The sequence below is a fragment of the Phaethon lepturus genome, unplaced genomic scaffold (genome assembly GCF_000687285.1).
Source record: "Phaethon lepturus isolate BGI_N335 unplaced genomic scaffold, ASM68728v1 scaffold7467, whole genome shotgun sequence".
NCBI lineage: Eukaryota > Metazoa > Chordata > Aves > Phaethontiformes > Phaethontidae > Phaethon > Phaethon lepturus.
The window spans coordinates 5308-18453 of record NW_010552454.1 but is presented as its reverse complement, the minus strand read 5'-3'; the positions used below and the strand labels follow the sequence as shown (position 1 = coordinate 18453).

At 38.5% G+C, this 13146-nt stretch overlaps 1 protein-coding gene across 1 annotated transcript; it reads left to right on the top strand.

The window, feature by feature from the left end:
• Positions 1-1389: 1389 nt before the first annotated feature.
• RP2 (retinitis pigmentosa 2 (X-linked recessive)) lies at positions 1390-8763 on the top strand (the record flags this gene model as incomplete). The annotated part of the gene is made up of 4 exons (XM_010291211.1): positions 1390-2055; positions 3666-3780; positions 4953-5038; positions 8290-8763. Coding segments are annotated over 4 exons (951 nt in total), but the record flags the coding sequence as incomplete, so codon positions are not given.
• Between the last annotated feature and the right edge of the window lie 4383 nt (positions 8764-13146).

The following is a 13146-nucleotide window of genomic DNA, read 5'->3' as shown; positions in this document are numbered from 1 at the left end:
TAGTGGTATTAAATATGGTTGAGGGTAAATTTCTAGGAAGCCATTTTCATTGTCTCAGCTTGCATTTTATTTGGAAGGCTCATCAGCTGCAAATCTCCTTTCCTATCCGGAGGTCAAGATACGTTGTATGTAAAGGAGTACGTTTTATTGGTTGGTAAAGGCTTTTAGCTTCCACTGCCTGTTCTGGACAAAATCTAGGCTGAGCTGGTTTAGTGAATGTCTGGTGCTAGCCCATCCTAGTTCATGCCTTTTTCTGGTCTCTAGTTATCATGTGAATATTTGAAAAGCTGAAGAGGAGTAGTTTCTTACAAATTGGGCTAACAGAAACAGTTGTAATGCATTAACACTGACATGGTACAGCGAGCTTTAGGGCCCTTGGGCTGATAATCAAATAGCAGGTTTGTGAAGTGCTCTTGTGTTAGACTAGTTCAGGTGCTTGTATACTTGTTATTTTAATAAGCTTTCACAAGAGGGCAGAGTAGAATTTGCTCCGGGAAGCAAAATTGTCCTGAGACTCATGTACGTCTAGAAATGACCCAGCTCAGATTCCTTTGGTGGTACAACAGCACCGGCTGTATCAGTCATGCTGTCCACCTGCATCACGTGCTGTCCTGGGCACTGTGTGGCTATTCAGTCACCGCTCCCCAACAGAGAGTCCCAGGGAAAGCCACAGCTTCTCTCAAGGGTCCCTCCCCGGTGGGGAGGTGCTGGAATGTGGAGAAGAGGTCTGTGAATGTGCCCTCAGCACCAGCACTGCCAATGTTTGCTTGTTGGTCGTAGCTAAAACAGTCATGTAGCTGCTGTTAGCACAAAAACCTTGTAGCTGTGAGCACAAGATAATGCTGTGGTGCAGATAAGCAAGCTCTTTGTAGTTTGCAAGCATAATAAAGGAGATACCTTGCTGCTTTCAAGCAGTTTACTTGCAACATGTTGAGGTGTGGTAAAATATGACCAAGAAAGCTACTTGAAAAGGAAATACTGTATATCTCTAGCTTCGTGAATCTTTAAGTATGTTGGTCAATTCATTTATTACAGTTATTACAATAATGCCCAGGACCATCATCCTTGTTGAAACGGTTTAGAGTCCACAGCCAAAAACTAGCTCCCCCCACCCCCCTTCTTTATTAGAGGACAACCTTGAGTTAGGTTTTTTTCCTGGAGCATCTCAGAAGTGTAGGTTCAATTCTCTCAATACTCTTCACGCCAGTAGTTCAGCTAAAAGAGCTTCTTCTGATCTTCCATCACTCTTTGAAGAGTTTTCTGGCAGGTTGTCCTGTACAGCTCAGTGCTACCTCAGTTAACACAAGCCAATTGACATTTAGCATTATAATACCCTCTATATGTGAAGACTGTCATGTTCTTTTTATATTTTTTTTCTTTCTCTTTCAGATTGACCCCAAAGATTACACTTTTTCTGGTCTTAAAGATGAAACTGTGGGTCGACTGCCTGGAAAAGTAGCAGGGCAACAATTCGTCATTCAAGATTGTGAGAACTGTAGTATCTACATATTTGACCATTCTGCTACAATCACTATTGATGACTGTGTAAACTGCCAAATCTTTTTAGGACCAATAAAAGGCAGTGTGTTTTTCCGTGACTGCAAAGATTGTAAATGCATAGTGGCCTGCCAACAGTTTCGCACTCGAGACTGCAGAAAGCTGGAGGTATTCTTGTGCTGTGCCACCCAGCCCATTATTGAGTCCTCCACAGGTATGAAATTTGGATGTTTCCAGTACTATTATCCTGAGCTTGCTTTACAATTTAAAGATGCTGGACTGAGTATCTTCAATAACACATGGAGCAATATCCATGACTTCACCCCTGTGTCAGGAGAAAATAACTGGGGCCTTTTGCCTGAGAATGCTGTAGTACAAGATTATGTTCCTCTGCCCAGCTCTGAGGAGCTAAAAGCTGTCAGAATTTCTACTGGTGCTACGAGGAGTATAATACCAATAACTCGAGGACGGAGACAGAAAAGCAGCGATGAATCATGTTTGATCGTGTTTTTTGCTGGTGACTACACAACTGCAAATGCCAGAAAGTTAATTGATGAGGTAAGCGACCTTCATCTGCATTCAGCTTTTTGAATTTCTACTTGAACTTTCCTCTGGATAGCCTCTGGTGCTTCCTGAAGGGAGAACGCAGAGGCTCTGCTTGTCTACTAACCATACCAAGCAACTGCACCGTTTAAAACCCTAAAGCAAGGTAAGCGACGGGAGCTCATCTGATCAGACAGCTGTTTTACAGCTGACATATTGTGACTGGCACATCTATCCTCTAATAGTTCCAGTGTATTTTTCCACCACGGTACAGCAAAACTATATTCTGAAGAAATGCATAGTTGATTTGATGAACTTGGCCAAATGTAGAGTAAGTGATTGGCAATGCTCGTGAAAGGGCTTTACCCAATTAACTGTTAGTTTATTGCCACGAAAGTCACAGCTAACAAAACAGTCTGTCCTGAAAGTTTTTCCAGTACTAATGGATATTTTAAAAAAATAACATGTTAAATTGTATGCCCCCTGCCACCCAGTATTGGAATTCTGGAAGAGGCAGTTAGTGTTTGTCACGGCTCTCAGCTGTCTTTGATTATTTAAATAGCTGGTGCTGTTGCTTTTTTCCTTTTTTTTTCTTTTTCTTTCTTTTTTTCTGTGAGGCAGCAGCTCCCAAGTTTGGCTGAGTTTGGGCTTTCCTGGGGCTAAAATCTGGGAGTGGCTGGCTGCTTTTAGCACCCTGGAGTGCCAGGGATGACAGAGCAGAGCCAGTAAACATGAGCTACAGCTTCTGAGAGAAGTATCTCCAAAAGCTGCTGATCTCAGTGTTGTATGATCAACAAAACCAGTGGAGCTCCTTCCCTTGGGTTTTTAACAGCAAGGAAAGAAAGCTGTAGGGTGTTCCCATGCTTACCCCACCCAGCTGAATTTTTATGGAACTGACTTACTAACAGCTACTTGAGTGAAGGGAGATAATGATACTTACGGGTTATTTTTTTCTGCAGAAGGAACAGCTACATTAAAGAGAATAAGAGATGTGTTCTCTTCTGTTAGTAGTTCTTTAGAAATTACAGTTAAGAAGATGCTAAAAGACTAGTTAGTGAGATTCTGTGGAAATCTTACTGCTCTGTAGATTAATGGATGCTTTGGAAGTACAAATACAGTTGCTCCTTCTCCACATGCTTTTAGCTTCGTATTAGATTTGAAGTAAAAAGCTGTGGCTGTTCGAAAGTTTAACTTTTTTTTCTGAAAGGGAAAACTTCCGCAGTGGATAGGTGAGAGTTTGAGCTAATGCTTGACTGAACTATTGCAGACTAATGAGAACTAACTGCTTGACTCCAGATGCTGAATGCTTTTAACTCCCGTTAGTTTCAGCTTTTGAGGGATTGTGGGGGGAAAAAGCACAACCCTGGGCCATAATATAAAACAAAAATGTTCGCATTCATTTCTGTAGGTGCACTAGGGCAGAGGAGAAAATCTGGATGAATGGAATGAAAATAAACAGACATGTAGAAAAAGTAAATGGTCTTTGAAAAGAGCAAAAAGGATCCCTTTGCTCTGTGGCTTCATGTGTATGGGGAAAATGGGTCTGTTCCAGTGTAATCTGGATACTTGAGCTGAACTCTCTGCCTTAGAAGTATTTTTATCATGAATCCTTTCCCTGTTAACAGATGACTGGCAAAGGCTTTCAGCTGGTACAGACTAAAGAAGTCTCAATGAAGGCAGAGGATGCTCACAGAGTTTTCCAGCAGTGTGCACCAGAATTCATTCCACTGCTTGAAAAAGGTGTGTTTGTTTTTTTCTTTCTCTTCTTCATATAGAAATCTAGCTGTCACTGGAGAGTTCTGGAGAAGAGAGGAATGAAGAAGAAATTTGTGTTTCAAGGACATAGTGTAAAGCCAGTTGAGATGAGTTTTGGAAGCGTCAGTCAGGCCCTAAACCAGCCAAAGCTCCTGAAGGCATCAGAAATGAGCTATTCCACATGTATTTTGTGGCTCTGCCCCCCCTCTAGTGGTCCAACCGCATAGTCAGAAGCAGTGGCACATACAGAGCTTTCTGGGGTGGTCAAAAGAAGCACATACTTTTAAACCCTTTCTAATTTAACACCATCACTGTTCAACCACTTAGATGTTCAGTGTTTCTGTATACATATTTAAGCAAATCAATATAGATGTGTATAAAGCAGGCAAGTGTTAAATTCCTGTTTATAACTGGTGTACTGTCAGAGTATTTCAAAAGCCTTTTTATTGATCTGACTGTAATTGGTTTTTTTGTCTCTTCCTGCAGAAGGACTGACATCTTGCCATCTGTTATATGCTAAAGCTCAATACACGCTCCCAAACTTAGTAGCAACATGCAGGTTTTTTCATAGCAACATAAGAGGTCTATGCTGCTCATTGCAAGAATGGGACAAAAGTTATTGTACTTATCATATGGCAGTCTAGTTTAAGGGCTATATTGCACCCGTGTGGGGAGAAATAACATGTTCAGAATGAAACCAGAGAAAGGGGATCTGCAAATAGTGGGTGAGAACAAGTCTAAAAATCAGGCAGTTTGCTATCTTGGGACTGAGGCAAAAATGCCTGAATGACTCAGTCCTACTCCAGATGTCTGTGAAATGGCTCACTATTTGAGCAGTATAGTCTGACTCACTTCCATGATGCCCTGCGCTCCTTTCGCGTTTTTGTGCCATTGCTGCCTTTTGAGAAGCAAAATTGGAATCTTGCCAGAGTCTTTGCAAAACTGAGCATGGAACTGCAGATATTTTCTTCTCAGATAACACTGTACGTTGAAGCTGTGGTTAGGGGTTTTTAGTTCTTTATCCTGCATTATGGCTGCTCAAGCAAAAACCATAGAATGCTTCTTGCAAGATTCACAATTCCCTCTAGGTTGAGAAATCTACTTTTTCAACGCCAAGCTTAAAAATAGTATTGATTCTAGATGAAACTACATTCTAGGTCCAGTGGTTGCTTTGGAGTTCAATGGAGATGGTGCTGTGGAAGGATGTCGAAGCACTGTAAATGATGTCTTTAGTGGGACCAAGGTAAGCTGGTATATTGCTTTATTGGCAGAAAATATTAACAGAACATCTAGGATACTGCGTGGTCAAGCTGTAGCATTGACGTACTGAACAATCTTTTTAGGTTTCTGAATAGTAAAATTTGAAATTTTTTTGGTTGTTGTGGTTTTTTTTATACTCAAAACTCAAGTTGCTTATCAGAGACAAGAAAAACTGCCCTAGGAAAGAGAGTACTAAATCCCCATATCTATTAAAGAATAGAAGATTTTTCCCTTAAAACTGTTACTTCACATAGTAATAAAACCAACTTCTATAAATACAGTAGGGAAAGCTCTGCTCCCTGTCTTATACTGAAGTCTACTTTATGATGTCCTAGTCTATTAAATCCTGACAAAGATAATATGATGGGATTTCAACTTTTGTCAAGGTTTACATTTGCTGTGTAGGATATTGCAGAATGCCTTCCTTCAAAGGCATTTTTCTTTTTCCTTCTGTGAGCTTGTTTTGCTGTAGCCTCCTTACACCACACCTCCTCTTTGTTTTCTGTCCTCGTTTCTCTGAATAGCAATAGTTTTGAGAAAGTTTCTGGAAACAATTAGAGCACTCCTGATAACGAGAAAGTGACAAACCCTTTGCTTCCAAGCAGCTGTTCAAAGAAGACTGGAATGTCTGTGAGGCAATAGTGTCCATACAGCTCCTTGCTGTCTTTCAGTTCCTTTCGAAAAGTTACTCTGAACTAGAGTGCCCAGTTTCTGGAAAACAGCCGTCTTGTAATAAGTCATCTCAAAGGCAGCTAATGTTTGCTTTTTTGTGTTTGCTATTGCACCAACAAAAACCTGATGTGTAGCGGGTCTTAATTTGGCTCTCTGAGTCTGGAGAAAACTAGAACTACAGTCTGGGCAGTGTTGTGATATTACTGATTCTTTCTTGTGACCCAAAAGTTATCACTGCAAACTTTACCATAAAAATGGCCGCTCTACAGGACCTTACAGTGGCTTTTTTTAGTGCAGTTAGCATCGTCAAAGCTGATACTGCTTCTAGATCTTTTTCTCTATTCAAAGACTGAAGTGATATTAATAATTAGAATAAATAAAATTTTATATTTTTCTCACTAAAATGACTGGTGTCTGTTGTTATAATACTATGAATGCCCTGATTTGAGATGCATCCAGAAGTGTCAAACTTAGCGCTTCATGCTGTGAAGTAAGGATTGTTCTTGAAGGTGATCTGTAGTGTTTGAGTTCAGTTCCAAATGTGAAATTACTCTTACTGCATCTGGATTTAAAACTTCTGTTTACAGCCTGATTCCATATTAAAATCTACCTCACTTATTAAATACTTGCTACACTGAATTAAGCAGCAGAACTTTGGACTTCCTGAGAAGTATATATCTTTATTTAGATAAAATGTAACTCCAAAACTTCTGATAAACACTGGGTTTGTGCATAGATCCCTAGATAACTGAATAACAAGAGTATACATTTTTTAGAAAATGTATTTCTTTCTGGGGACATAATTTAGAAGTAATTTAGGTAGTAACAAACTTCAGACTTACTACTACCAAAAGGTTCAGGAATACTCCATAAAATGGTTTCCCCTCATTGTTGGCTGCCCTTATCGTGTTTGAGAGTTGTTACAGTGCTCAGAAAGAATTATAGGTATTCTTGATCAAGAAACAATGACAAAAGCTCTTAGGAAGGCCTGTATCCTGTAAGACTTTGAGGATATTAATCTGCTTTTAAACAGGTGGCTACATTTGCATTTGAAAACCACAGTTAAAAATTATTAAATTAAGCCATTGAAAATCTGGTGAAATTAAGGTTATTTCTGAAATAAATCTGATTAACAACTCTAGATACTTTAGTAAGGGTAGAAAAGTTCTTTAGCAATAGCACCACCAGAGTTTTTTTTGAGCTGTTTGGCAGAAACAATGTGTTATAAGGAGACATCTATGCTATGCACTTAAGCAGAATTCCTGTTTGTGTGGAGTAGGTACACTCTTTACCTCTGACATTCTTTCTGGTGTGACCTTCTGCACTTTTTTTGGCATGCTTTCTAGTATTGTTCCTCTGTCTCATCACTTATTCATAAAATACTGTGCAAAATGTAAATTGTTGTATTTACAGTTTAGATGGGAAAGATGCTAAAAGAAGGTATTCAGCTATTGTGACTGTGGTACCAATTGCTGTTGCGCCAAACAACTGCCAAATAATTAGTAGATGTTCTCAAGTGCCTTCAAACAGAAGTCTACCATGCATCTAAGCAGCAGTCTAGGAAACTACTTGCTTTGTGATAATATAATCTTTGGGTTTTTTTTAAATTGGAAATTTACTGGACAACAGGATATTAATGTTTAACCTAGTTCAAGTAAACCAATTAAAGAAACTGTCATAGGTTACATTCACATGGAATTCTGAGCTGAATCAGAAAAGTGGTGACTGTAGGAGCACGGTCATCTGGAATAACCCATTCCTACAGTCCCAGTGCACTTCAGAATAGCTCTGTTGGCTGTGGCAACATTGATGTGCTGAGACAGTGATGATTTCCGCTTAAGGTGTAGAAAATACAAGATAAGGTTTAAGGTTATTTATACTTAAATTCAAGTTTAAGTTTTTGATTGAGGCTATCACTTGCATGAGATTGATGAGCAGCCACAACACTGTCTGTTACACTGAACTATTTGGGCATTGCCTAAGGCATTTGTAGTTCATTTGCTGAGAGCTTTCAGAGGACTATCCTAGAGCTTGGACTTTCATGTGTGTTGATCGATTTTGCAAAATGCAAATGTAATTGAAGTTACTTTAAAAAATAATCATCTGATGAAGAAGCAACTAGGTTTTCTGAGGGGAATATAGTGCAAGGGGGTCTTTACTACAAACTCTGCCTTTCTGTTAAAGGAAAACTTAATGATAGTATAAGGTTTTATGTGTCTTTGTTTTCACCTCTCTTGGGCAGAGTTTGACTTTACTAAGCAAAATACATCTAAATAGATGCTAACGGAAGCTGTGACCCCTGAATAATCAAGCACAAAACTTTTAATTCCCATCAGTGGGTTACTGCAGCTAGCATGTCTCCTAGGAACAGGTGATGGTAACAAAGGGTGTATCAGGTCTGAGAGAAGTCTAGGACTATTCTGTCACACAGTGGAAACCAACAGAGTTGTGCCTCTCATGAAATGTAAAAATAAAAATAACAGTTACTGGCTCTGAATGAGCAAAGACTACTTGAACTTCTTTATTAGTGATGCATAATTATTTCCTTGTTTAATAAAACAGGTTTTTGTATCGGAGAGCAAGGCATCAGCGTCTCAAGATGTAGACAATTTCTACAACTTTGCTGACATGCAGATGGGAATGTGAAGTTGAACATGAAGGTGTTTATGTACGGTTTGTCTCAGCTCTTGGATGTCACTTGGCTTGAATATTGCAGTGGCATCTGAGTTTTGTTATTTGGATTTGTATTTCTCATATATCCCTTTTATAAAGCTGTTGTTGGTTTTAATACCGTATTACCTGAACAGGAGTAAATGGTATAGCTCCCCACGTGTGTTGTGTCTGAAACTTCTGTTTCAACTCCAGAAACAATGGAGGTTTTCTACTAACTTTTTAGAGTGATTTCTAAACGTTTATTGACACTTGAATATTTCTTGTTAACATCTGATGGTAATACATATTTGAAAAGTGCAATGCTGATCCAAATTTGATGCAGTAGTAATTGTTATCTTTAACTCAGACACATTGTTTAGAAAGTGCATTTATGTGAAACTCGCTGTTCAAGACTTTCCCACATGCAAATTTGTCTTTATTGGGGGCCAGGGAGGAAGCTGTAGTCGTTGACTTTTTCTGAACCTAGTCTGAAATGAATTCTCCTTACAGCATACTTTCAGAAACAGCGCGTGACTTATAAAATATACATTTGGCTTATTCTGTTGCAGCATCTTTTTTTGAATAAAGTTGTTTGCAGCAGCATTTATGCTGACAGTTGTCGTAACAGCAGTCTGGTAAGCAATCACTCACCAGGCTCTTCTGCACTGAGGTGGATTCTGAGCATGAGTGCTCTGCTGAAGGTGCTCCAAGGTCCACTCAGGGTCTCTGGCAATACCTCCGGTATTCCCACGTCATGTATGGGATATACGTGAGGTTCCCTTGGACTTGGAGCAATAAGTCTCTGGCACCGTTGTTGTTTGCTAGAACGGACGCAAAGCAACCAGGATTCAGAGGAGGGCTCTGATGTCGTTAAAAAAGCTTTTCCTTGCTAGAACCCAGGACAAGGGTTTTACACTCAGTAGTAGTACTGAAAATTTGGCTGTAAAGTACTACACACTGCTGTATGGTTTGTTTTGGATTAATTCTAAAAACAGACCGAAGATGTGCTACTAACATTTTGGGAGATGCATTTGAATAGTGATCAGTAAGGATGCTTATTGCTATATAGTGCATATTAGAATGCAAATCTATATGGATATTAAATACGTGATTGATTTGGTTTTGCATATTACATCCTTACTGATTTTTCTACATGAACTTAAAGCTTATGTCCAGGTTTACAAGCCCTCTGTAACACTTGAACAGATGGTGTGTACAGACGCACAAAACCAAATTTCTTAATTAAAATTGTGGCTTACCAGTTCATGTAGCCTTTACAATCCATTGAACGCACTGGGGCTGTGCTGAGGTGTTAAAGCAGTAATTTCCTCATTATGGTCATCTGTCAAAAGGGAAGATCTTGTGCATCTTAACTGAAAATGAGTCTCGACTCATCAGCTTCACAGCTCTGGAGCAACAAAAGTGGGTGGCTAAAAACACATCTCTGATTTTTTAGAATAAGCACAGAAAGAATCTGTTCTTCTGAAATTCATAATTCTGTCATGCCTGAGAGATGTTCTGAGCTGTCATTTTTTTGCTACTAGGCAAATGCTTGCCCTTAGATTCAACTATATATCAAGAATATGTCCTTAGGACCTCTTGTTAAAGTTATGCATAGAATAACTTTAAATAAGGAAGACTATCTTCTGAAGTCACTAAACCATTAGTGTACTGAAGGTAAGAAAAATGTCACTTTTGTGAAATATTTTTATTTGACAAAGTGAAACAAAATCAGTCTGCCACCAGAATCTGACTGGTTGTGGAAATGACCACTTACTTGCACTTAGCCAGCCAGGATTTTTTTTGTATGTGTGAGGAGTTGATGTGGAAACAGCTAAAAATCTTAATTCGATCTCCAAAGTACTAGTGCAACTCATCAATGAACATTTGCAGGAATTATTCTAGACACGTACTGCAAATGTATTTTTCTGGTATGAACAGTACATTAAAATTCTGTAATGTGCTTCAGAACTGTCGTTGTATAATTTATCTAAGCAGTGCATATATTGGACCATCTTGGTCCCTAAACCTTTACATGTATTCCAAACTTACATGCTGACATGTGATTATATGTATGTTTATAGTTTATTTTTGGTATCATCAACCTGCTCTGGAAACAAAGTGCTGAACTGATTTTTGTGACTACTTTTGTTGGAGGGCAGGATGATTAATTGAAAGTAATCTAGGCTTAAAAGAGTGGAAAAACTTTTCTATGTGCTAGGAAAGACCAGAGTGTTGCGCTTTTTTTTTTTTGTAAATTTTACATTGAAAGCCTGCTTACCAACATAAAGGGTTTTTAATAAAAAAAACCCAGCTAAACAATGAAGGAGTTTCTCAATCCAATTATTTATCTTTTGACTTCAATTTCTTGCTAATAGGTGTTAAGAACGATTCTAGCCTAAGCATCAGGTATTGTATGCGTTATAGAATGGTACATGCTTCATGCAGTCTTTGTATGTTTGTTGCATAGCTTTTTCTGTCATTTGTATTGCACTGTGAATGTGATTCATAATAAACATCAAAAATATAAACTTTGGATTCTGGAAGACTTTTTAAAATTATAAAATATTGCTAAACATAATTACATTATATTAAGTATAAAAACTGGATTCTGTGTACAAGCAGGGACTTTAAATAGATACTCACAGCTAATTGAAAATAAGCATTAACTCTGCAGTCATCCATCCTCCAAAAAAGGTGAATTTTTGGCAGCAGGGATTTTTCCCTGAAGTCACTGAGGATGTGATTAACTTGACACTGCAGTCTTCCTTGTAAAATATGGAAGAAGGTATTCATATATCAAGCTGTAGAGATACAGGTATAGAGATTCCTGGATAGAAACTGTTAAAACATTTCTCCCTGATCTGTGTGTGCCTGTGGTTGTCTCTTTTTGTTTTGTTTTTTTTTAACTTGTAAAGGGTTTTGTGCTTTGTAATTGTGCTTACCTCTTTGGGTTCTAGATGCATGCTAGTGACATGCTCACAGCAAAGGCATATTGTGGTGGTTATACTAGTAGAATTGTTCATTTAGAAAGCAATTCCTTTGTATATTCCGTTTGACATCCGAAAACAGGTAAACATTTAATAAATTTCCAAACTCAGCTTTAAACTGGTCAGAAATTAGAATCTTCCAACTAGAGATGGTTTAGGGTAACTTTCATGAAGCATAAAGGTTTGCTAAGAACATGAATTACCGTATCAATATAAATTTCTGTTCAATGTATTGAGTTAAATTGTGAAGCTTTAAAGAATGAAAGCTTTTGGTTTTACACTTAGCTATTATTGTACAATTTTACAGTTTAAAGAAAAGTATTGTACCCCAATTAGATCTGAGTTGCCTAGTAGTCTTTTTTACGTGGTATCTAAGTCATAGCAAAGCTGTCCTTAAGTATTTTCACAATTTTTACCAATCACATCCTCCAGTGCTAACATGCAGAAGCTTTGTATCTGTGCCCTAGTTGCTAGGAAGTCACCCACTTTCTTTTGTCATATCTAAATAGTCATGCATAAAATGCATGGATTTAAAAGTAATCCACATACCAGGTTGCACTTACATAACTGGGACAGATTTTTTTTTTCGGTTCCAAAAAGCAGCCTGAAACTTTTTATTACAAAATACGTGCTTCAGTCATTCTGACTAATAGGGTTTTACTGACTTAAGCATGAGCAAGAACTCTGCAGCTGAGTATCTTCTTCTCTTAAATGCTGGGTTTTAAGTGTTTAGTCTTTATTCTTACAGCATTCAGCTTTCAGGGTGTATTCAAATTAGTTTTGCTGATAATATCTTCTAGAAGGTGTTGATTCCCCAGGCTTTTTTCCTAAAGATTTAATAAAAGCTGCTGTGAAATGAATCTTTTAAGACCCAGTAGCAGCCCAGGTTCCAGCCTGAGCAGTTCCTAAATGCTAAGATTTTTGCTTATTAAGTTCCTTGGTGACTCCTTTGGAGTCAATGGCACTCTTTTGTGCCATTTCTTTTTTTTTTTTTTTCTTTTAATTAATGACTAAGCCTTCTGAATCCATAAGGATGACATAGGTCTTTGGAGGTCCACAGGAACAGCTCTTCCAAGGCATGTTTAAACCTGATCTAAATCATCTAAATTCTAGTCCAACAGCATTAAAAGCTATGAATAAGCACCGATTGTAAGTATTGTCTCTTGCATGCATGGATTTGCGTGAGATGGTACAGGTGGCCTGTAGTACTGCATTCTTGCTGCAGTATACATTGGAAGGTAGCTCTGTGGCAGTCCATCCCGCTCCCTGGACATTGTAGAGCTTGCAGTATGAGCTATAGCAATTTGCTGAGGATAACAATTGCTGAAAAATAATAACTTGCTGTATTGCCAGCCTGGAAGCTTTTCTTAAAGCTATGTAGTCAGAGTTCTGTTTCTCAACACAACCATCTATGTATGGGAAAAACTTACAAGTATTGAATCTGGGAAAAGCAGGATGTACAGGAGGCTTCACTGAATGGTTGGGAGTCATGGTGTGTTACCAGGCCAGACACTAATATCTTGGTGTCCAGTTTGATAGAAGAGTGCTTTTTACTGCTTTCATTTCTTCAGAATGCCTGGTTGCCATAAGACTGTTGCTGGTAATGTTTGTGGTCATGCAGTCTTCCTGATGCATGTGCAGTCATCACTGGTTCTGAGTAAGAGAGAAGAAAAGGAGGGGGAAGTGAGAGAAGCTTGTAAAAAAAGCTCTGAAGTTTTCAGAGTACACAGAGAAAAATGTGCAACTGCTCATTGCTTTATTTTTTTTTATGCATCTA